General features: G+C 41.0%; 1 protein-coding gene across 1 annotated transcript in view; it reads right to left on the reverse strand.

Moving 5' to 3' along the window:
- Positions 1-1,430: 1,430 nt before the first annotated feature.
- The window catches only part of ST13 (ST13 Hsp70 interacting protein), a 97,869-nt gene continuing 72,627 nt past the window's right edge, over positions 1,431-26,672 (reverse strand). The window contains exons 10-12 of the mRNA XM_075182782.1: positions 19,009-19,057; positions 16,206-16,327; positions 1,431-1,794 (exon numbers count right to left, since the gene is read on the reverse strand). Coding sequence (XP_075038883.1) covers positions 1,666-1,794; positions 16,206-16,327; positions 19,009-19,057 — 300 coding nt within the window. The 3' untranslated portion in view covers positions 1,431-1,665. The remainder of the gene's footprint in view (positions 1,795-16,205; positions 16,328-19,008; positions 19,058-26,672) is intronic.

The following is a 26,672-nucleotide window of genomic DNA, read 5'->3' on the forward strand; positions in this document are numbered from 1 at the left end:
TGTGAATTAGCAGCTTCACCATTTTGTGAGTGACAGCAATCTCACTCCATGATAGTGCTGAATCTGCAGCTAACCACAGGATGTAAGGGCATACAATGTTTGTATTGCGCTACTGCCTTAATCGTCACAATTTCATTGCTTTTTTGGAGTTTGAGTGGAACAGGAAACCTTAAATTGGACATGTTAAACCAGGGGTGTCCAACCTTTTAGCTTCCCTGGGCCACATTGGAAGGCGACAAGTTGTTTTGGGCCGCACATAAAATACATTAACACGAATGATAGCCCGACATTCACTGCGAGCACCGCACGGAGGAGGAGACCAGGGAGGGACCGCGTGACCACAAGGTAAGTATTTTCTTATCTTTTTCTTTTTTGCAGGATTTTTTTTTTCATTAACAGCGCTGCCCCCTTGCCACAACCAAAACTCCTGCTGGGCCACATTTACAGGCATGCTAGGCCGCATGCGGCCCGCGGGTTGGACAACCCTGTGTTAAACCACAAGGTTTTTTGTCTATGGAATATTATGAGTGTTACAATTAGATTGTTTATAGAAATACATATCTTAAATGAGACTTTGCAGGCAATCTTACTTGAAATGATTATCATTATTCCCTGTATTATACTGTTTTGACAAAAGTAAATGGAGCATAACTGAAAGAACAGATTTTAAACTGAAAACTACCTTTTGAGGGTGGTAATTAATGAGACAAAATAGTCATTAGCATATTTACCTCACAGTTGGACCCTCAGTGCTAACAGCAATACTCTAGAACAGCATACTTTTACAAGCATAAATCTGTGGTCTCATTAAATTTATGATTGTTAGTGATTTGGCCGTCGGGAATTAAAATGGCAATTTTATTAAAGGCAAAACCCGTCGTGTGGGCTTGGTAAACATTGATTTTCCAACCCAACACGTCTGGTGTTGCCTTTAATTAAATTGCCATTTTAATTCCTGCCCGTAAAAAATTTGAGATTGAACAACACCGCCAATTTATACATTTACATGGCTGTCTTAAAGCAGAGAATAAGATGTTAAACAGACAGACATACAAACTATTCGTCAGCCACCAAACCCGAACATAATAGCTGACCATTCAGGGAGCTTCGATTAAAGATTATATCAAATGTCATACTAGCTGTAGCACCTATACATGACTCCACCCTCAGCTTTGCCCGACTGCAAAAGATGTAACTTTGCTGCTACAGCCTGCAATATTGTAGGAGTAGGTGGGAAGCAATCTTTGCGGTATGTCTGTTCAAAAAAAAAAACCCCTCCCCCACAAAAATTAACAGGAATTTTCCAGGTAGTGTATTTTATTATATTGCAACTCAAAAGCTATTACTAAGAGAAGTGGCACTCTTTTATTTGCGAAAATATCCAGTTATTTAAATTGTAGTATAATCCAGCTAAGATTGAAATAACCTCCCCTCACCCCCCCCCAAAAAAAACCTGACTTTATATTGTCTTTTTAATCTATAAACACTTTAATTATAATTATATGTGCTTTAACACCATTTGTCATCAGTGGTGCAGTATTTATACAGGTGTGTCATTCATGTCAAAAGATAAAAGGGCAATTGTGAGAACGTGGAGAGGTCCATGAGATCTTCTCATTTATGTTTATTCACAATAATTCTGTGTATGGATCTTTTTCAAGTAAGTTATGCACTTCCTCCGAACTTTGTAGATAACTTGCTGATCAGGTTCATAACCTTTGGGTTGCTCTGATACTTTGATATGTTGGCTGGGTTTTGAGCTACATCTTGAAATGCAGCCATCACCTCAGGATCCTGTAAGAAGAGAACACATGTAGCAATCAATGGCCAGTTCCTTTATTGGGTAAACCATGAACTGGGACATGTAAAATTATAATGGTAAACTGTAAGGCAAGTAATAACCTAGGACACACTGCTACAGGGAGAGCAAATGGCCTAGGAGGAAGGGGGCTAATCTATTTTCTGTTTTATAGCAGTCAATATAAACATTCAACAAAATAGGACTTTTGCATGACTAGTCTGATTTACAAAGCATTTATTGAAAACAATATATGTTTAGTAAATAGATGTATAAACAACTGTGATGTATCTTTGGTAACTAGTGATTTCAGTGTGTTAAAATGATGAGTAGTTAGTATTTGTAATTATAGCAATACTGAAAAATTAGAACACAACGGACTTGTAATATCTGCACATATTGTAAGAGCAGTAAACATTAAACTGAATAATGAATCACAATAATTGGATTGAAGATCAGTCCTAACGAGTAAACTGGCTATTGGCTGAAAAGACTACAGATTATAAAGGAGCTACCCAAAACAGCATAGTGTGTAAATTTATTTCACACTAACACCTAATTTTGACACACAATGAATACTCCAATATACATGGGAAGGGGAACTGTAAAAAAAGAATATGTATACACAGAGGAGGGATGCTCAAGACCAAACTGGCAACCTGGACAGAATTATAAGCAGAATTACTAAAAATAACATATAGGATAATCTGTTGAGTTCTATACATAAATTAAGCAGCCTGTATGTGTTTTACATGAATAGGAGGAAGAGAAATTTGGGATGTAGCAAATATACAAACGGCAAATCTATAAAGATACTGTTGCTATTTGCATGGATACAGTTGCTTTCTTCTTAGATACAATTACATTTTGAGTAAAACTGTTACAATACTGGGTAATGCTCTTTTAGAATGAGAGAGCTACTGATAATTTAATTCTACAACCATACATAGGAAACTATATCAATTGAACACATTAAATAAAGGAATACTAAAAAGAGTGCAATCATAGGCAGCAAAGTAACTCACATAGTTTTATTTGCTTTAAAATTATGATATTGGTATCACAGTGTAAATCCATATTAGGCTCATCGAAGGTTAAAATAACCATTATGATTTACCAACATAATCATTATTGAAATAGGATTGTGGCATAACCTCAATAGTTAATTATTAGAACATATGGGAAATAAAACTAAATATACATTTAAATATTGCAAGAGCGCATTGTTATTACTACAGCACAGGCACATTACCTACACTAAAATGTGTTATTTTACGGCCTCACTTCCCATTCTGCAATCTTTCTGTAGCAATTTACCACCCAGTTCTATACCTGGCTTAGAATCATTAGCAAATATGGATACATTGTCAATATCTCTCACAATTATGCAGGTGCATTTTCAATCATGTTTAAGCTTAACTCCTCAATCCACAGTTTTAGTTATTGAAGCTAGAGATTGCACTGTTCACAAAACACCCATGTGTGGTCCAGACAAGTATAATCCCAATCTGTGCCTCCGACTCCATACCAGCTCCATACCAGCTTTAAACACTATGCAGTCACATATAAGCAAAAAATGCATAAGTAAACCACAAAACAGATTTAATAAAGAGATAACAAAAAGCACTTAAATTAAATGCTCTTCTCTGAATCCTTTGCGGCACACTGGACCATGGGAGTGTAGAGCCTGCACCAGGACGTTGGCACTTTAAAATATTCCCCTGGTTTCTGCTCCTTCCTCCTCTATATCCATATCCTGCTGGAACGCCATTATTTTCTAACCAAGCCCCCCAGAATAGAAACAGAGAAACTGGAAAAAAAAAAAAAAAAGGGAAAAAAAACAAAAAACCCCATTATCCCTAAAAATAAATATATAATTTAGGATAACTATATCATAATCTGGACAGAGTCCTCTGTCTCCCCAAGTGGACTCAGAGAAAAGGCTATAACGCAATTATAAAATAAATGGTTTTCCCTTTCATCCTCTTGGGGGACACTGGACCATGGGGAGGTCTCAAGGCTGCCCCTTCGGGTGGGTACACTTCTGAGAATGTCCTGTACCACCAAAAGCACCAGTTCCCTGCTCTTTTTATCTTGTTGAGAATGTGTAGTGCCATTGCCACTGGAGGAAACAGATAAATCAGATGGAAATTATAAGGGATCAGTGTTGATAAGGGATGCCTGTAAGTCCCTGGTTCTGGAGCAAAACTGCTCCACCTTGTGGTTCAACATGGATTTTCACTATTGTACAATTCCATATCACAGCCATACCTCATCCACCAGAAAAGCAAGCAACATCATCTCGTAGATAGACTGATGTGTTGTCTGGGCAAGTGATGGAGCGACTTTTCCCATTTCAAGAACAGAACGATCTGGAACGCTCTTGAATGAAAAATTACAAACTGTACAGCTTCAAATGTCAAAACCATCTTCCCTAGGACTTTCATACAGAAAAGTCTTGAGATAAACCTGAAAGCCAATTGACCCCTTAATAAACTGTGTAACAAAACTACTTTGATACTCAACAGCAGAGGGTGTTTCTTCTGGGGGACAAACAGCAGACCCAGAAACACAAGCCTCCAAATAGGGATAAGATCGTAATTCTTGAAACTGATAATCCAAATATAAAAGACTCATGTACCTGTGGAGATGTGCCAGAAGTAAGGTTGGAAACACTGCCTTGATCAAGAGTTCAAAAAAAAAAAAAAAAAAAAAGTAAAAATCATCATTCCCTTAGACCACAGAAGAACTGCTAAAGTTTTTGTAAACATCACCGGGGCTCTCATTAGACCAAAAGGGAGAGCCAAAATCTGAAAATGACGAAACTGAACAGCAAATTGAGAGAAATGCGCATAGGCATCGCTGATGACCAAGAATGGATGGTCTAATGGATCTCAATGATACAATCTTGACTATCCAGCTGAAAATGTGTGTTGTGGTTCAAAATTGGGCGAAAAGATGTATCTTGTTAATGGGCCTGAAATAAAACCAGTCTCCTGTGTTCAGAGGTGGATTGGTCATAGGCCTTAACAGGAATTTTCCAGGTAGGCAGGTGGCCTAATGAGGCAGTCTGGTCACCACCTGATATAAGTTTTTCTTTGAGTGGATATATATATATTTTTTACTCGTCTCCCAGTGGCGCAGGGAATGGCTTTGCTATCTTACTTGCCCTTAATTTTGAGGTCGTGTGTCACACAGACAGGGCTGCAGAGGCTCTCTTGTGACTTATTTCAGTTCCACCCAGACGGCTGTCTCCTGCATCACGGATCTGAGCTGTGCCGGCACAGCTAAATTACTAAAATAATGAAATTAGCTGTAATCGAAGATGGTGTATATTTATACTCAGCATTTCTTTATAATGCAGCATGGTCACTTAGGTATACAGATAACTGGGGGTTTGAGGCATATGTAATACAATTCTATAACTGAGCTGGTTGCAATCCTTAATCTAATTCGATGGTCTGGACAGTTGTAGCAGCAGAATACAACTAACGCCCAATGTACAATCAAAAGGTCTGAGCAATCACAGACAGACAGACTCATGCCTTTCAGCCCCAAGTCTGAGTGCAAAGGAGTAATAAATACTGAGGGGTATGCATAGCATTCACCCGCTAACACCCAAATGATTGTCTCCTGCCTCAATAAGATTTCCTCTTGGTAATGGCAACAGGAAGTATAAAGCTGCATCGATTAGCTCTGGAATGACCACATCAAAGCATGCCGAAAGTTGTAGTTGTGGTAGTAGCACAAACTCTGCAGGCAGAGCAAGAAGCTGCATATTTGCTTTGTTAGTTTAGCAGAGAAAATCAGCAACAAACGTGTATGTTGTGGGTGTGATTCACTGAACAAAAACTACATTTATACCCAATTTAAATAACTAAGATTTTTATTGTGACTAGTCTTAATTCAATTAAAATATTAATAATGCATATACACAACATACCCATGGCTGTTATCTGTTGAATGTCCATTGAGAGGCCAAGATTAGGAACATTGGTCTGTGAAAATGCAAATTTAATCATCTTGGTTGGGCTGCAGTGTCACTGATCTGCATAAACTGTTCAGTACACAACTGGTATGGATTCAGTTACCCAGCAGCAAAGCATGCATAAATGTTGTTTTGAAATGTTGCCAAGTATGCTTTCCATAGTAGTACTGTATTATGGTGAAATGTAGCAGTTGAAGTAGGGATTTAGATGTTGCAGTATGGAATATGTCACTGTGTGAATGTAATTTGATAGGTTTACAAAGAAAGCAGTAGGACAAGTGGCAGTATGGTATACGAGCCCACTTCGAACACTGGTTAAAAGAAAGTGCCACCAATAAACTCAAACAATAAACATGCTACCTATTTCATATTAAAACACCCTAAATTTAGTATACTAACATAAAGAGTAGTAGCAAAGGCTGAAGAGTATCCATGTGTAAGTATATCAGTGATCCCAAAGGCGGATTGGTTATAGGTCTTACCAATAATTCACGTGCCTACTTTTTTGTTGACCCCAACTACAATTTATTTGGTACTGCTCTCAAGGCCACTTCAAGAATATTTTCCAGGACCACTTTAAGTCCCCAATCCGTCCCAGCCTCTGTTCTACCAGCACTGGAGACTATCTTATCCACCAATAATGCAAAAAAATGTGTGTGGAGTATCTCTATTCCAGAAAACATTTTACCCTAGGAATCTGAAGTGGAACTGAACCAAAGATCCCGGAAGAGTAGCAGTCAAGCCTCCCACAACAGGTGAGTAAATTGCCTGTAATGCAGACTATCTTGAGGGCTTAGTTATCTGTTTCTTTGTTGTTCAATCCTGTCTCCCACTATGCTGGTTTCCATAAGGAGCAGAGAAATGCCCTCTACTTTTGACTCTTTCCTTTACTGGCAAAGCAAAAGGACCAAAACCTAGCGCCCCTGCTTTATGTAAATTTACCAGCAGGAAGGTGCTCTTCTCATCCGTCGCCTATCTAATGATCTTATCCAGTTCTGTGCCAAATAAGACACTATCCAAAGCATGCAATGATTCCAGATTCTTTTTTGACTCTGGTCACAGAAGTCTCTGGCTCAAGGCTTGGAAGACAGATTCAGAGACCACAGAAGCGGAAATTCAGGCCTCAATCATACCAGCAACCAGAGCTGCATCTCCCACAAACTCCAATATTTCTAGGATGTTCAAGGTCACTAATTCAGACCAAGGCCTCCCTTACTGCATAACTTCAAAAGTTACTTCAACCATTTCTCCACAGCTTTGTTGACTCAATCAGAGACTGAAATTGGTCTTAAAGAAGCACAGGCACCTACAAAAATAGATTATTTTAATATCCTTAAAAGCTACAGCATACAGGATCGGAATAGTGGTGAATTTAGACGCTATAGGTGAAGTTTCATGTTTATCCATATCCGCCTTAGTAAAAAGACAAAAATATCTGTAAACGGCATTGTGGAGAAACAAGGTATTAACTCACCCCAACCAGTCTGTACCTCATTTCTCACAAACTGTGAATTATAAAAAGATATACTTTTTCGAGCACTCTGGTTCCCCATATTTCTCAGTCATATTTAGACTTTTATATATTCTATTTTGAAACTAAAGTAGTCTGCCAGCATGTTTTGTTATCTTGCAAACTAGTCCATTGTTTCAGCCTAGGCAAAAGGATTATTGTCCACCAGTCCTGTATGAATGTACATCACACCAGGGGGTCTCTTGTCTTTGTTTAGCTGTGGGGCAGTGTGTGCTAGCATAGGGAAAAGACCCACAGACAGACCTCTATGTTTAATTACAGAGGACTGCATTGTGTAATTAAATGTAAAGGTGTATGGATTGTTATCTCTCTTGTTTAAACAAACTCTGTTGTATAGCCAAAGAACAATACCTGGTCCCTAATTAAATCATCTGCTATCCCTTTGTCTGTATGTTTACCTGTGAAAGGTAAACACAGAAAATGACCAATCAGGCAGGTCCTGAAATTGATGATGAAGTCATTTTTGGGCTTAAAAAAAAGGAAAATTGGCATTCACTACCCAGTGATAGCTGAAATCAGGCTGGCCTTGAGATCTAAATCTCTGCCCCTGACAGGAAAGGGACAATCGGTCCCTGGAATACTGCCGTTGCCCTGATCTACCTCTCCAGGTCTTGGGGAGCTGTGTGTCTGCCAAAAGCGGAGTGACAGTGACTCAGGGCCCCTACCTTGCTGGTAGCCTTAAAGGAGATAGGGGGAGAAGCTTGAATTAATAGACAGCAGTCCCTTAAAGTGACAAGGATACTGGTGAGGTGTTTTCATTATACCCTGTATGTTGTCTGTGCCAGACTGTAGTGTTATTTGTTGCAAGTTATTATTTAAATATGTTTATTGCTGTTTGGTGCTACCATTTTGTTAAATAAACTTATTTATTTTATTTCGGATATTTGCCTGGGTGATTTTGAACCTTGGGTAGGTACCAGGTAGACCAGCTGTGTGGCGCAGAAGGTTACGTTAAACCTGGTATCCTCACAGGCATGTTACCTGAAATTTACGTTTAGGTTTTGTCCGTGGAAAAAGCAAAGAAAATAGGATATTTATGTGTGTGCTAAATCCATTTCTCTTAGTCCACTGGGGGACACCAGGTACATTGGGGTATAGTGTCAGAAAGGAGGAAAACAGCATCCTCCTGAACACAACACACAACATGTCAGACAAAGGAGAAACTAGAGCGCCAAGGGTGAGTGCACTGTCTCCCTAAATGGATTGAGAGATGGATTTAACGCAAGTATAAAACTATTATTTTCTCCAGCATCCATTGGGGGACAACGGGTACATTGGGGACATCCTAAAGCTGCCATCATGGGTAGGGACAGTCAGAAGAAAAAGTGCAAAGCACCTCTCGCCCAAAATTGGCATCCCTTGATGCAAACACATTGAACTTGTAGAATTGGGTAAAGGTGTGAACAGAGGATTGGGTAGCTGCCCAAAACAGCTGTTCAGTCGAGGCGCCATGCTTATGCTGCCCAGGAAGCACTCACCGAACTGGTGGAGTGAGTCCGAAGATTTTCAGGAAAAGTTTGCCCTGCCCCACCATAAGCCTGACTGATTGCAGCCGTAATTCACCAAGCAATAGTAACTTTAGAATTTTGTGCGCATCATATAGGACTAAAAGATACTCAGTCTTGCACAAGTCATAGGTTCTACACACACAAGTACGAAAAGCTCTGATCACATACAGAGAATGAAGAGAAGCCTCATCTTCTGAAGACAGACAATTAAAGCCAGGATGACAATATCCTGATTAATGTGGAATCGAGACATTGCCTTAGGAAGGATGGCAGGTTTGGCCCAAAGAACCGCCCATGAAAAACTAGAAGAAGGAGACTTACAGGACAAAGCTGCTAGCTCTGGAACTCTTCTAACTGAATAAATGCCCAAAGGAAGACACTCTTCCACATAAGGAATTTCAAGTCCACAGACTCCATGGGTTCAATTGGGGATTGCTGCAAAGCATTTAACACCTAGGGGCATATTCAATTAGGTTTCCGGCCCGCGAAGTCAATCCACGGTACCGCAATAACGTGGATTTTCGTGCGCACCCCATAGGGTTGCGCAAGAAAATATGCGTTATTGTGGTACAGAATTACCGTCAATACTGCGCAGGTTCAGCGGAACATAAACCTTATTCAATATGCCCCCAAGTTTTGAATCCCAAGGAGCCACTGTAAAACTATATGGAGGTTGTACATGAACCACCCCTGCAAGAATATCTGCACATCAGGCATCAAAGAGAGTCTTCATGAAAGAAGACAGAAAAAGCCAAACACCCGAACCTTAAAATAGAGCTAAAGCGCAAATCAGCATCAAGATGTTGGAGAGTTTCTTAGTGAATTTGTGCCCATTCATTCTGTAGAGCATTTATGAGGCTAGGCACTGAAGTTGGATGGATTAGCCTTCACTGGAGATAAGGGGCCTTGCCCAAACCCTGAAAAACAGTCCCATACCATTATTCCTCATCCACCAAACTTCACAGTTTGCATAATGCATTCAGGCAGATAACGTTCTCCTGACATCCGCCAAACCTAGAATCGCCCATCTGACCACTGGTCTTGGTAATGTGGGGCTTGCATGCAACTGCTTGGCCATGGAAACCCATTCCCTTAAGCTTCCATCGCACAGTTTTTGCACTTAATGCCAGTGGAAGTTTGGAACTCTTCAGCTATGGATTCAGGAGAGCGTTAATGATTTTTACACACCATGCGCCTTAGCAGTCGTTGACCCTGCTCTGTGATGTTACGTGGTCTTCCGCTTCGTGGTCGAGTTGCTATTGTTCCTAAACACTTCCACTTTCTAATAATATCACTTACAGTTGGTAGTGGAATATCCAGTTTCATGAACTGTCGTATTGCAAAGGTGGCATCCTATCACAGTACCCCGCTTGAAGTCACCGAGCTCTTCAGAATGACCCATTTTGTATAACAAATGTTTGAAAATGGAGACTGCATGGCTAAGTGCTTGATTTTATACACCTCTGGCAACGGGTCTGATTGAAATACCAGAATTCAATAATTGACAGGTGTGGCCAAATATTTTTGTCCATATAGTGTATGTCCTCCACGCCCAATAATTTTTGGCCTAAACTGGCTTCAGAGCACAAAGATTTATTTGCACCACACACTCTAACAAACATTTTGCCCGAAGTATCATGGCTTCAATAGTCACACCATTAAAGTCAAAAGTTCTAAACAAACATATGAAAAAATGGGCCTTGACTTAGTAGGTCTGGGCTGCACTCATCTACTCACTTCCACCCCCGGGAGGATCACAAGTCGTCATGCTGTATGGGTGAGGTGGAATGGGAGACGTGGAGGCGGGTGTACTGAAATGGTGGACATACTTCTTATGGGCGCACCTCCATGTGAAGCCACGTTTTAGGAGTGAAGCGCATGAACTAGGGGGATCTCCTGACGAACTTCTGGCGAGTGTGGAGGATGCGCGGAGAGGAATTTGATTTTACTGGAGTTTGACCCTATATGGAGTCTGCCTCCCAATTTTCCACCCCTGGGATTAAAAACCGCCATGATGGTTCAAGCATGTTTTTCTGCCCTTTGAAAGATCCCGATAATCTTTCTCATGGCTAAACGACAACTGATGCTGCCCTGCTGATTGAGGGATACCATCCCCATGGCACTATCCAACTATTTTCACCGTCGCAAATGAGCACAGAACTCTGCTTGCAGTTCAAACACACTGATTAGAACCTTGGAGTCTTCTACAATCCAAAGAACCTGAAAGTGGCTGTGAAGACATACAGCTCCCCAACCTTGAAGGCTGGCATCTGTTGTCACCTAGGTGCAATGCCAGATTGAGAACAGACCCTGCAGAGATGGCAATTCTGCAGCCACAAAACAAGCAACTTATGCACTTGAGGGGAAAGACAAAACAGCCAATAGAGACCATGTAAGGTCTGTTTCTACCTTCTGTAAGGACTGAATCTTGTCTGGTGGCAAGAATATTCTGTTTGCAGGTTGAAGAGTAGACCCAAAAAGATAATACGTTAGCACGTATTGGATGTCTTGAAATTGAGGATCCAACCGCAGCACTCCAGGATACGCGCCGTCACCTGGACATAGGACAGAAGCAACAATGGTGACTTTGCCTTGAGAAGATTGCCCAGGTAATTAACGATCGTAACCCCCTCAGACCGCAACAGTGCTGCCATGGCAAGACCAAAAGGAAAAGCCATGAACTGGTAATATTCCAATTGAACATCAAACTCGAGAAGGGACTGATGGCCCTCCTCCCAGATAGGAACATGTAAATAAGCGTCCTTGATGTCCAGAGACACAATGAACTTACCGGCTTTACGCTGCAAATTACTTACTTCAAGGTCTCCATTTTCTATTTGGGCACCCGCAGCTGGGTGTTTAAAGATCTGGGGGTCATGACTGGACTGAAAGAACCAGAAACAACTTGGAATAAAACACCAAATCTCTGATTTTCCTGAACTGGTATATCCACACCTGAAGCAAGCAGGGAGTGGATGGCCTTTCGCAAAGCCAGATGCTTTGACCGGTCTACAGGTGAGCCTGTGGAACAGTCAAGAAAAAACCTGAGGAGATCCATTATGTACCAGCCCCCCCCACCACGATTCCCCTAGCCCAAGCATCTGTGGTGGTCTGAAACCACTGATCCTGGAAGAGGAGAAAGCAGACTTCCACCACTGGGGATACAGGGCGGGCAGAGCGTCCGGCATGCTGATTGCTTGTCGGCAGACTTGCCTTCCAGACCAGGCCTGGCATCCATGCTGCAAAACACTCCTGAGGGAGGATCACTTTCCTCTGGGGTGTTGAATGAGCATCCTGTTTGAGGGCCAAAAGGAGCAAACCCTGGAGCCCTTCGGAGCATTAACTGGAAGGAAAGTAATTTATGCTCCTGTTGCCCGGGTAATATTATTGTCAAACTCCAGGCCAATACAGGACACCCCCAGAAAAAGGTAGGGACTCCACATCAACCTCCCAGGACTTAAGCCAGAGAGTGCGACGGGATGAGACCTCATAGGCAGAAATCTTAATAAGTCCCGCATCCAGGGCCACCTCTCCCAAATAGTTCTGTAGCTCTCTGAACCAGTTCTACCAAAAGATGCAATTAAGACCCCAGTTTGCCGACAGACAGATGGACTTCCTCCCCCAAAAGAGAAAACCTCCAAGTCCAAACCAATAAGTACTTAGCCCTCCTCCTGACCCATTCCCTGGCTGGGGCACCATCACCCTCCTGTTCTTATGTGAGGAAGATGGCATATTGACTTTTCTGGCACAGAAATTCCATGCCAGAAAAGTCAATATGCTATGATAAGAATCATCTCAAAGGAGGAAGAAACCTTAAAGAAACTATGCACTGACTTTGATAAGCCTTTCATAAAATCCCTTTCTCTGAGTACATTGGGGGATAAGCAAGTCAACCTTTAAGTTCAGATGGGACGCCATGAGGTCTATGCCTGGGCGATTGCAACGCTGAACTAGAAAATCGAACACCTCCTTGTGCAGGGACCATTCTCCTGGATGGACCTACCTTTTTGCAGCTGAGAAAGCCAGCCTCCCAGTTTTCTACTCCTGGGATGAAGACTACAGAGAGTCCTGGAATATGGTGTTCTACCCACAACTTGATCTTGGATGTTTCTTTCATGGCCCTTGCACTGCAGATGCCCCCCTGATGGTTCAGGTATCCTACTACTGTTGCATTGTCTGACTGGATTCTTGGCGGCTTGCCCCGCAAAAAGATCTGTGCCTAGACTAGCACACTGTAAACCGCCTGAAGCTCCAGCACATTGATGCAGAGTAGCGCTTCCTGGGGGTTCCACTTACCATGAAACCAGACAGCTGCAATTAACCCTCCCCATCCAAATAAACTTGCATCTGTGGTTATCAGCACCCAGGTCCATGACTGGACGGAGGGACCTAGGGAAATGTGTGACCTGTTCAGCCACCAGGTGAGGGACGGACGCAGAGATGTGGACAGCTTGATCAACTGTTTGTCCAGGTGAAGATAGAATTTTGATAATTTGTGCAGGATTTCCCACTGGAACGTCCGCGAATGGAACTGTGCAAAGAGGACGGCCTCCAAGACTGATACTATTTAGCCCATCAATTTCATGCATCACAGGAGAGAAAGACTTCTCACCTTGCCAGTAGGTCCCTGATCTTTGACTGAATTGAACAGACCTAGTCGCCTGGAATCTGGTATTGAAATAAAGACCCAAAAAACGCATTCTCTGGGCTCGTATCAAGAAGGTTTTTGGGATGCTGATAATCAAGATGTGTGCTTCGAGGAAGGACACTATAATTTATATATGGTAGGACAAAATTTGGAAGGATGGTACTTTCAAATGTAGATTGTCCAGGTAAGGCACAACTGACTCCCTGCAAGCAAAATAGGCCTGCCATGACAACCATCACTTTGGTGAAGACTCTTGGAGTGGTGGTCAGGCCAGGCCAAAGAGTAAATCCCTGAACTGGTAATGGGCGTCTTTCACTGCAAAGCGAAGTAGGCACTGATGCCCCCTCTGCCATATGGTAATATCTGACCGGAAAGACTCCATCCCGATACCCAGGCTTCGCAACTGTTGGTAGAAGGTTTTTAAGCTGAGGATGGGTCTGGAGGAACCATCTGGTTTAGGAACTAGAAAGATTGGCAAAACACCCAAAAATATCCTTTTCAGTGGAGTGACTATATTAATTACCCCAGAACCAGATTCTGGATTGCCACTTGACGTGCTCTGTGCCGAAGACTGCAGACAGAAAGCCCTCTAGTGAAAAAACAACAGTGAGGGAAGTTGAGCAGGTCTATGACATACCTGCAAGTGACAATCCCCCGAATCCAAGAGTTGGGTGATGATTCCAGCTGAGAAATGTGATTTTGCTGAGCTGACGCCATCTTGTTGCTTTACAGCTATTTTGTCCTAATACAGCTTAAAAAGACAGCTTAAATGCAGCTAGTTTTTAGAAGTTATTCATTATTGCTTTGTTGTTTGCAAGAAGCTGTGCCCATGATCTTGGATATGGCAGACAGGAGATAAACCAACAGCCCCCTTGGAAGAATTCCTTTGAGAATGTAGCAAGGTCTGTGTAACTAAAACATGCACAATGAGTGGTTAAGAAGAAGGTAAGACAGTTAGGGGCGTAGTTTGCTGAAGTACGTGATTTTGTGTAACCAGAGTGCTATAAGTATGTGAATGTGTAAATAATAAAGTAGAGCTAATTGCACACACAGAACTTGTAGTGTATTTTATTCTCTCCAGCTGATGAGCTCATAAACTGGTAAACCAACGCTTACAGGTGAACTAACTGATTAGATCCAACACAGCCATTTGTCCTGAAAACATAATAGATGAGCACCTACCACATTCCCGTGGTAGGTGGTTCCCATAATGCCAAAGCCGGCTCTGTCGGTATAGGGTTTCCTCGTCTAGAAGGCCCACAGCCCTTGAGGGAGCAGTCTGACCTCTTGAAGGTGATCCCCGAGATCTGCTGAGGGAAGAAAGGACTGGAACAGGAATGTTTTGGTCTGGTCTGGGTAACCGGTAAAAAGGGGCTTTTGCCACATGTAGCCTCCAGGATGAGTTGGTCCAATTGTGCTCCAAAAAGGGATATTCCATTAATAGGGTAGTACTTCCAAGGTTCTCTTGGAATCCGTGTCGGCAGACCAAGACCAAAGCCATAGGGTGCACCTGGCCACTATGATAAGTACTGAAAGCTTTGAAATGACTGAGATAGCATCCAAGGATTTTTTGCATAGAAAATCAGATGCTTCTCTGATGGATCAATAGGCTGATATATACCCTTTTGCTTATAACTTTCTATAGGCGACAATATGGCAGGCTCCCACAAGCATTCAACCACTGATTAAAAAGCAGAAATAACCAATTCAGGACTGTAAAAACCTGTCCTGAACGGAGGAGCACCGCAGGGTCTGTGGCCACACTCAGTGAAAAATGGCACCTCTTGTCCGTGAAGCACGCCAGGAAGCAGGAGTGAGGATGTCCGCACCTCCCTTTCCTATTGCCATAACGGAGAACAGACGTCTATTAAAACAGACTGTTCGTTTTTGTGCCCCTCCTATGTGAGCGAAACCACAGCTGTACTCTTAAGTTCAGCGGAGATCTTGCTGTGGCTGCTCCTTGTCCTCCTTCTTGACGGCAAGTGCTTGTTGCCTAGGGGGAGGGGGACACGGCCACAGCACTTTTCACTAGGTCTGGCACTGATGCACGTGCCCAACAGCAGGGTGGCAGCTCAGGACCCCTGCTCACTACATGCGTCAGCATTGAAGGTAGTTCCCCCAGAGGAAGGTCTCAAGTCGGGAACTGGGACGACAGGAGATGGCACTGTGAGCAGCAGCTCCTCAGCAGATTTTTTTTCCTATTTGTCAGACAGCCCAGCAAGGCTGATTGAATCACAAAGCAGCCAGAGTGTCTGAAGCATAAGAAAATAAACACACTAAATTGAAGAAAACGCCCTGTCTGCATGAACTAAAAAAAACTCAGTTTATGCAGATTGGGGATATAGAGGAGGGAGGAGCAACAACATGTTTAATATTTTATAGTGCCAATGTCCTAACGGAGCTTCTATAACTGAATGGTCCTGTGTCTCCCAAAAAAATGAAAGAGAAATGCCAATATGTCTTTGACTAAAACTACATCTAATGTATAATAAAGGAACAAACAAACCTCCTATGAAACAAGTATATTTTAAGTTACCACAGAGTTCCATAAAAGTAATTCACCCGTGGCTTTGTGCTTTCATATAGTTTTGGTATTCCTCAGAGAAATCTTATACAGTATGAGTGAATCATTGTATATTTTACCCAATAGGATAAGGCTTAATGTCCAAGAGTGCAGCTCTGCAGTTTTAATTTAATTGGGCAATTGTTGATAAATGGATCTATATTTTTACCTGCATAGCAGCCAAAACTTCTGGATCAGAGAGGATTTCACTGACTCCTGGCATTCCAGCCATGCCACCAGGGAATCCTCCAGCCATGTTGCCCATGTTTGGCATGCCTCCTGGGAATCCCCCTGTAAGATATAGTGTAAAATAATATTTGTGGGTAACACAAAAAAGAGAGATAATACAAAGTGCAATTTCAAACTAGGGAAAATTGAATTCTTTTGTAATTACGGTTTATTCTTTTTCTTCAGAAGCCACCATCCACAAGGCAGGGCACTGGAAGAAAAGCTGGCCTCCTCCCTATAAACATGCTGTCCCTGGCCAGTTTACCATTAGCCAAAAGAAGAAAACAAAAATAGGAGCTGCAGAGGACAAATACATAGCATCCCTGGGTGAGCTGGCTACAAGTATAGGAGAAAAAGATTTAAGAACAATTAGGAGGGGGGGGTGGGGGGGGGGGGGTTGAGACAGACAATACAGACGATATAAGGTCCCAAAGCCACCCATAAAAAGAGAAAGGAATAAATAGGTTTTGAATGTCTGTTAGATGAAGGCATTTGTGTCCGGAGCATGGTCCCAATGGCTGGCCGAGGGACACCTTTCTGCTGGAGTCATAGAACATTAAAGCCAGACTTGCCAGCTCCCAAAAACCGAAAGGTTGACTAGACCAGTGTGGGGGGAGGGGGGTGTTAAAAGTTTAAGTCTGCCTCCCAGTTCTCCACCTCTGGGAAGTAGAACTAGTCCATTTTTTTTTTAACTAAATGTAATAGTATTAGAGTTGATTATACAGGGCTGCAAACGGTTCCCTGATGGTTTAGGTAAGTTACGGCAGGGGCACAGTCCATCTGGACACTTAAATACCCAGTACTAGAGAATAATTTTCTGGATTGAGCCTTTTCCAGAATGTGATCCAGCTACAACACAGCTACAGCCTTGGAGGTGATGATCTTACTGAAAATACGTGGGTCCAACGAAAGGCAAAGGAGAGCACTTAAAACTGGAAATGTACCCCCTAGAAAGCAAACCTGAGGAAACCCTTAGTTGTCCTTTCTGATGGGAATGTGGAACTATGCATCCTTGATACCCTAATATATCACAAACTTATCTTCTGTTGTCGTCTAAATTACCGACCAAAGAGACTCCATTTTAAAGTGCTCCTGTGGGAGGAACTTGTGAAGGCCTTAGGATTGAAAACTGTTTGGAAAGACAATCCCTCTCTAACACTATGCCATTCTGTGATAGACAGATAACTCATATCCAAGAGTCTCTGAATGGCAGCCTGGAAGCTATTATGCATTCTGGGTTCTTGGAGACTCATGACATAAAATACATCTTTTTGATGGTCGCACTGAAAATAGTTTTAAGGATAACCCTGGTTCACAGTGTTGACAAACCAGGGACCAGACAAAGAGCACTACAGGAGTTGCTGAAGAACAGAAGGTGAGCCCCAACTGACACAGCCCTGAGCTGAAAATCAAGAACACTTGATGATGTCAAAAGGACCTCTAAAGGTGTCCTTAGCTACCTAAGCAATAAGGGTCAAACTCAAACTAGAAAACAATTAGTAGAATTCTCTCAACCGCTAATGTGAGTTGTGCCACTTTAGGAAGAGGGATATTTCTCACGAGTCAAGAGACCAGGGGGTTAACTATGTGGGAAAAAAAGGAGAGTGTTCAAATTCACATTTCTGGGTTAGCCCATTCCAACAAAACCAGCTTGTCAAAGATCAAATTTCAATGAAAAGACCAGCCACTGAATTATCATCTTAAAATGGATAATAATATGTAGGACCACCCCAATAAGAGTTCGCTGAATCTGCCTGTCCCAGGATAGGAAGATACTACGACAGCGGACTACCACCTTAAAAGTCTGCACTTTATCTGTTTTCACCAATACTTTTTCATTATTATTGCAGAGTTCTATTTATTCTATTTTTCATGCACTATATTTAACTAACATACATTTTGGTATAACCTTCAGTATAACATATTTCGCTATCAGAATTCGATCAGATTCATTTCTCAGACAAAGTATTACTTCAGTTTTTTTTATACTATTATTCATGAATACAAAGATTAAACATTTTGGTTAGCCATCTAACTTAAATAATTATTATTCGACTCAATACATATTTTATATATTATATATTTTTTTTATTCACCTTGACTTTTTTCTTTGCATCATTAATATATTCTTATATTACTAATCACATACCATAATTTCTTTTTCTTTAATAAGCCATTTTCCTTTATATAATCATTTGTATTATGTATTTTGAGACAAGTATTTTGCCACATCACCCTGGACACTTAAATGAAGGAAATTCAAAGCAATGGGACTTTAGCACTCTATAGCAACAATCCTCTATACAGTATAACTTTTTCCAGTCTAATTAGCATAGGTGAACCCATAAATCTGTTTCATCACATAAACGTCCTATTTTTATAGTAGGGCATCCCAAATGCACTTGACCTGTGATCAGGGGTCAAAGGTGGCAATGAGGGAGTCCTGAGAAGTTGGACAGAGTGGGCATGTCATACCCACCTAAACACTGTTAGGTTCAGCAGAGAGTGTCACACACAATGGTGCCTTTGTGGTCCCACAGGTGGCAGTTGAGGCTGCCTAAGAGGTGCTAAGCAAGTGCTTACAGTCTAGCACCCTCCATTGGGTGCTAGACTGCAAGTCATTGGGTTAAAACAAATGATCTCCTGTTTTGCTTTCCAGTGCCCTTCCTTGTAGAGCTAAAACATAACTGCTGAAAAAGAAACTACATTTTTCAATTAACCTACTCAAATGAAGACAGACATACCTGGGAAACCTCCAAACTGTGCTCCTGCTTGACGTCTGGCCTCTTCCTCCTATTTGAATATAAAAATATATTTTTTACATTTTAATTGAACACAGTCATTATTTTCAAAAAGGAATACAGTGCAAGCTGTAAGGAATGTACAGTTGTAAATTAAAAAATAAAATAAAAATAAATTGTCAATTTGCTCACCTGTACGGAAAAAAGGCAAACTAATATAAATACGGAGCTATTAAGCAACAAAAGTGCTCATACTTCCACTTCACATACCTCTTTAGTCAATTTATATATCCTAGATCATATAAAGACACAGAGGAACTAGGTGATCAGATATGCACAGACGTCCTCTGACTTTTAGTAGATTTTAAATCTAAACAATGACTAAACATTATCTTTTATGATACTAAAATGTTATTTTTTTAAACACTTGAAATAAGTCAATAGTGTTGGGGTCGGAAGCTTTAGGTTTTTAATTTTTTTTTTTTATGTGACCGAGGAACTAGTGTGGGAAATTTATTTTATGTTAAACACATTTTTAAATTATTTTCGCCACCAACTGTAAAGCTAAGATATTAGTATATTATTGTCCAATGTGTATAATATAATAAAACAAATGCAACCCAGGGTAAGATAACTGTTGCAAAGACAAGTATTTAATTAAAATGCAGTTAATCATCTGCAAAAAAGCAAAACAAAACCAAAAAGCACAGGCTACATACAATATATCCACTACATTTAAAAAAACAAACAAAGCAACATCCATGTGTGCAAACTACAACGAATGATATTAAACCAGAATAATACCAATTCTTAAAGGCTACATCAGTAAAGAAATGGGAACCCTAATATCAAAAATTAAATGACAAAATTGATAAATATAATGCCATTAGAACCCTTGTAACCAATAGTTAAATACAAATTATGCAGAAAGCAACCAACTAATCACCTTTAAAGTATATATTTTTAAAAGGGGGGGGGGGGGGGGGTGTTGTGGCAAGGTCCCGGTTTATAGAGATTAATTTTATTAGCAGTGTCTGCCTTCCACTAGGTTGAAGGTGAAATAGATTATATTTACCTGTTAATTTAGTTTAACCTCCTACTCAAAGTATAGATATGAAAGAAGTACACCTGAGGCTATATAATATAACTTCTCTTTCTCAGTGTCTTTGAGTAATCTCCGAAGCTGCTTCTAAAACACAATAAACAACAAGGTGGGAAAATTAGGGCAGTCATGGAGTCCTTTGAGGAAAATAAATTAACAGGTAAATATAATTTGCCTATTTCCTCTTTGGACTCCCTGGCAGCCATAACCCATTGGTTATGTTTTTTTGCCATAACTTATTGGTTATCTTTTTTTGCTCCCCCTGCTTGGGTACACCCCATTGGGTGTACCCAAGCAGGGGGAGCAAAAAAAGAAAATATTTATTAAGCTCCGGTATGAAAAAAAAAACCCTTCCAAACTGGTGTCGTGTCCAGCATATAAGGTCTTCTAAAAAGGTATGTACTGTGGACCATCCTGTCGCTTTACAAATTTCTGTAGGTGATTCTTGTGCTCTGCAGGCCACTCAAGTTGCACTGCTCTTATAGAGTGTGACTTTATGAAATTGGGCACCTGCAGACATTTTCCCTCATAAGCCTTTGAGATAACCTCACCTACCTATCTTGCAAGGGTATCCTTTGATGGAGCTTGTCCTTATCATACTTCTGAAGGTAATACAAAGAGCTGATCAGTTTCTTAAATACCTTGTTCTCTGCAGATAAATGGAGAACATCTAATGTATGAAGATGCTCCTCTACTTCAGTCTCTGCTTTTAAGCAAAATGCTGGCAATGAAAACTCTTTGGTTTACATGAATGTCAGATATTACGGAGAACAAATCCTAATTTGTTGCTTAAGTATCACTATCAGGAAAAAAAAAAAAGATATTCAGAAATGGCACCTTTCACCATAGTGCATACATTTCTCCAATATGCCTTGCAGAAGTAATTGACACTAAAAATAATACTTTTAAGGTCAGCCATTTAAGATGAATCTCTTGGAGAGGTTTGTATGGGTTTGTCAATAAGGTGTCTAGTACCAGATTAAGATCGGGAGAGCCAGAATGGGAGAATCTATATCACTTCTTGTTCATTTTCTTATTTTTCTAAGGACACTTGAAATGATAGGAAATGGAGACAATATATATCCCTAAATGAACTTTCCACATTTGTGGCAAAGCATCTACTCCTTCTGCGTTTGTATCGTTGTGGCGAGTGAAAAAGCAACTCAATTTAGAATTCTGTGCTGTTGACGTTAGGTTTATTTGAGGTAGGCCAAAACGCTGATCCAGTAGCCAACTTATTCCTTTTAGAGTTCATTCTCCTGGATGTACTTGATGTTGGCAGAGATAATTTGCAAGTATGTTGTCCTTGTCTGCTACATGAAGAGCTGATAGAGCATGAAGGATGTTTTTTGCCCAATTCAATGTACTCCTGGGGCCGCTTTGTTTAGGCCACCACTGGTTGACTGTCTGCAAACACAGACATCTCTATTGCAGGAAAGACTGAAAATATAGAAATGCCTTCTAGACCACCCTCATTTCTGAAATATATGAAGTTTCTTTTCCTCTTTGCCCCAGATACATTGTACCATCTGTTAGTTCACATGAGCCCCCAGCATGTGATGGAGTCTTTTGTTAATACCAGCCACTGAGATCCCTAAATTGTTATAGGCGCCTTCCACAAAATGTGATTCTGACATCTTTTGTTAATTTGATTAGGTAATATAGATTCCTGCTTGTGAACTTATCTTCTCAGCAACTCTAAATGTAACATTCTCATGTGCCATCTTCCCATGGTATGACTCCTATTGTTTGTGGATGGTTTTTAAAACTTAAAGAAAAATTACATAATTATAATTACAGGAGGTAGTAAGGAACAGGCGGTAATAAGTGATTTCAACTGCATTGTGATTTGAAGTGCATTTTGTGTGGAGTTATATCTAGTAAGGAGTTGACTCTAGGAAGGGCTTAAATCTTGTAAGCAGCTAGCAAAGTTTAGTAGTTTCAGATCCACTGTATATTATAAAGGGGTTAAGTTAGTTATAATAAGATGAGTTGTAGCAGGACTGAAGATCTCACTCAACGCATATCTTATCATATGTATGCACACTTGGAGCAATTGTTCTAAGGTATATACCTCTGAGAAATATGAGCAAATAGTCTCTTTGGAAGGCCAGGTAACTGATCCAACACAGACCACTGCAACATTGGGGGTTACTGCCAATCTGGAGCAGAGTTTACAGCTCACCGTTGATGCGTTAGCAGGGCCGGGAGGAGCAGAGACAGAGGAAGATGCACAGGTAGGCAGCTGGGTAACAGTTACAAGTGGTAGCAGAGGGAGGAGGATGCAGGGCAGTTCTGAGCTGAGCAATCCCAGCAGATTTGCCAGATTGAAGATACTGTGGAAGGCAGTTCATAATTTGTAGAATTGAGCGAGAATGCTTTCACTAGCAACCAGGGCAACGGTGTCTCCAGCATAGAGGGGACCAAAGTTACTGAGGGACCTAGGAAGATTGTGGTGGTAGGGGACTCAATTATTAGGAAGGTAGATAGGGCAATCTATTATCGGGGCCGTGCATGCTGAACAGTGTGTTGTCTCCCGGGTGCTCTGGCTCGGCAGCTAGTGACCCGGCGGTTTTGGTGCATGTTGGCACCCATGACCGAGTTAGAGGAAGATGGGGTGTCCTAAAAAATGACTTCAGGGACCTGGGGAGAAAACGAATGGCAAAGACATCCAAGGTAGTATTTTCAGAAACACTACCTGTGCCACACGCTAGTCCAGGGAGGCAGCGAGAGATTAGGGAGGTTAATGTGTAGCTAAAGGATTGGTGTAGGAAGGAGGGTTTTTGATTCTTAGAGCACTGGGCCGATTTCTCTGTCAGTTGCCATTCTTTATTGTCGAGACAGATTGCACCTGAATGAGAAGGGGGCTGCTGTGCTAGGGGAGAGAATGATTTTAAACTAGGCTTCTAGGGGGTGGGAGGTGCAAGCAAGTATTTACGGGATAAACACAGAGTAGTAAGGGGAAATTTAACAAAAGTTAAGGGGATGGAGAGGGGGGGAAAGGGAACCATAGCCGAAAGGGAGAGGCCCTTGTTAAAGCCAGTAAGAAAAACAGTGATATCAAAGCAAAAAGGCACACTGCCTCCATGAAATATGTGACAAGTCTCCTACACGATAACGTCCCTGCTTTTCATTAAGTGTCGGGCCCTTGGTATTCCTAGAATAGCAATATGCCTGGCCTTTTCTAAGCCCTCTATGTTCTTCCCCGAATCGTATGTACCTTTTGCTTCTTATTTTCTCGGGCCTCTCTTCTATCCACCTTTGGGACTCACCACTTCCCTTACTTTCTCGAAGGGTCTCTGTGCAGGGACGCACATCCACACTGAAGACCACCCCACCTTTCCTTTCATCTCTATGACTAGATCACTTATAAATAACTTATGGTATAAATTTATTTCAAGGAAATAGCGCAAGGTGCTTATTTATAGAATTGCCAATGCACTTATTTTTGATATTGTGTATATTTTGATACAGGAAATCCTCTGAGACCAGGGGAGAAAATTAGTTTTTTCTGTTTTAACCTTGCTGGAGGAAGTGCCTTATTTCTGATGTATATATCTTATACAATACGCCTTTGTTTAGAAAGCCTTTTGTATATCTTGATGTAAGGAAATGCCTTGTTTGGGGTTTACAACATTTCTTGGGGAATTATTTTCTTTGGAGGAAATGTGTACTCTGCAACTGTTTGAAGGACCCATGCCATTTAGACCTTTTGATGCGTGAGGGTCTAGCACCTGAAGGCATAGGAAGATGTAATTAGACTTGCTGCCAGATGTCCGCTGTGTCCATATTAAGATACAGGATATCACTGCAAAGTTTTAAGCTATCACAGATAAGTGTAAACATTGTTAGCTTTGCAATGCATGTAAATCTATGTTTTGGTAAACCGGTTACACCCCGATTCTAAAAACCGCCTGTAAGGCTGTGTCTAAAATAGTATAAAAAGGGAACCCTTGTAAACGGATATGTATCATTCTGATGTTCCATCTGACCTGACCACTGATACCTTTAATCAGTGGAACTGTCCTTATCAGGGCACCTGAGCGAAATAAACATCACTCTTTGCTTCAAGACCCTGCTTGACAACTTCTTCAATATTGCTGTAATCCTGTGATCTGCAGATTAGACCCTAAATCTAATCCGTCCTCCTGCTGTTTCGGAGGTTTGGACCCAGCTCTCCAGTACCACCACTCTGCCGCTACCTAGCAGCTCTGGCCAGTGTGGTAGGCCAGGGGGATCCATCCACAGCACCCTGATCCATAGTAAGTGGTCAGGGGTACCACCCCAAGTGTATCAGCACGGGAGTACACTAGCAGCGACAGTTACCCAGAAGGAACATGGTTCTGGGCATCATAAAGGAGTCCAGTGATGGAAGCAGGCTCCTCTTACTGCGGCAGGAGTGGCGTATTCGGAATAACGAAAGGGGACGGTGGTAAAGTAAGCCCAGATGGTTCCCAGCAACATCAGACAGGGAGGCATAGGCAGTCCATCCTTTCACAATCTCCCCTTAAAAAACATTAAAAAAACAAAACAGTCTTTTCCAATCTTCATATATTCCCAAACTTACAGTCTCTATTGTGGTGGTATGATCCTCCCCACTATCTAGGTTCGCTAGGCCTTTAGCTCCTAGCCATTATATGGTTCATACCACATTGGGCAAGATGCATTTATTCCTTTGTAACTTATGTCACTAATATTTAAAATGTACTCAATGACCTATGTCGTCATTATCTGCTCTTATAAATAAGACTTTTTAAAAAAAAAAAAAAAAAAAGGAATACCAAAAGGGAATTCATGAACCTAAAGCGCATGCTTGCAAATGCAAGAAGCCTGACCTGTAAACTGTGGGAGAACTAGTAGCAATAAATGAGAAATATGATATTATAGGTATTACTGAGACATGGTGGGATGATAGACATGACTGTCAAGTCAACTTGGAGGGCTATGTTCTCTTCAGGAGAGTTAGAGTAAATTAAGGGGTGGGAGGGTATGTCTTTATATTAAGCCAGACTTAAAATAAAGTATACATGAAGTTATTTATGAGAGTATTGGTGATAATATAGAGGCATTGTGGATGGAAATATCCAGTGGAGGAAAAAGTTTAGAGAAGTTGGTGGTAGGACCATGATATAAACCACCAGATATATTAGTGTTCTCCTCAGGACCTATTTCCCGGGTGCTCCATCCAGCTGTTTTTGCTTGCCACTATTGTTTCTCCTATTAGAACAGGCACTATAGCCAGCAGTAGACCACTGAGCACCAGTCTCACCAGTCCAGGCAGTTGTGGGCAATAACCTCCATTTTCATTATTATTGCAAAGTATTCCAACTGCCCCCACCCAGCTGCTTCATAATGCCACCTACTGGCAAAATTTTCTTGGGAGAACACTCTAGTATGGTTGAGAATGCCCAAATTCTACAGCAAATTGAAAAAGGCTACACAACTAGGTCAAGTTCAAATTATGGGGGATTTTAATTATCCAGACATTGATTGGAGTACTGAGACTTGTGGTAGTTAGGGGCAACACGTTTCTGAGCATGCTAAAAGATCATTACATGTCCCAAAATGTAGAGGAACAAACTAGAAACTGGAATAGACTTGGACCTAGTAATAACAAATGTGGACATAATATCAAATATTCAAGTAAGGGAGCACTTGGGAAACAGTGATCACAATATGGTCTCATTTGAAATTAGTTTCCAGCAGCAACAGTATAATAGATCAACTAGGAACTTAAACTTTAGAAAGACAAATTTTAATATGCTAAAAGGAGTATGAACTGCATATACTGGGAAGCAGTTTTTGAAGGAAAAAAATACAGAAAAAAGTGGTGTTTCTTTAAAATGTTGTTGGAAAAATACACATACAAGTTCATTCCTATGGGAAACAAATTTAAAATAAATAAGTATAAACCAATGTGGCTAAATAAGAAATGAAAAGCAAGAAGCGTGCATTATTTAAGTCTGAGGGGACTGAGAAATCCTTCCGTATCAAGGAATGTAAAATAAAACATGCAAAAAAGGAAATCAGATTGGCTAAATTAGAAAATGAAAAACAAGTTGCAAAAGAAAGTAAGACAAAGTTTTTTAAGCTAAAGCATATAAATGGCAAAAGGAATTAAAAAAATAAATAAAATATAGAACCACTAAGAAGTGCGATGGGTAGATTGACTAATGATAACACCAAAACAGAGGTATTAAACACCTTCCTTTCTTCAGTATTTAGAGAGGAACAATTGGTAGGAAGGAAACATAAAAATGGAAATGCAACTTTCATTATTTAATACTTGGCTAACAGAGGAAGCAGTCCAAAGGCGACTAAATAAAATTTAAAGTTCCAGGTCCAGATGGCATAGAGCCAAGGGTTCTTATGGAGCTAAACTCAGAAATAGCTAGACCACTATTCCTAATTTCATCTGGCTTGGTACCAACGGATTGGCGAATAGGAGAAGTTGTGCCATTGTTCAAAAAGGGAATGAGATCACAACGAGGGAATTATAGACCTGTAAGCCCGACATCAATAGTGGGGAAACTATTGGAAGGCATGTTAAAGGATGGTATTCAGC

The sequence above is a fragment of the Mixophyes fleayi genome, chromosome 8 (assembly GCF_038048845.1).
Source record: "Mixophyes fleayi isolate aMixFle1 chromosome 8, aMixFle1.hap1, whole genome shotgun sequence".
Taxonomy (NCBI): Eukaryota; Metazoa; Chordata; class Amphibia; order Anura; family Limnodynastidae; genus Mixophyes; species Mixophyes fleayi.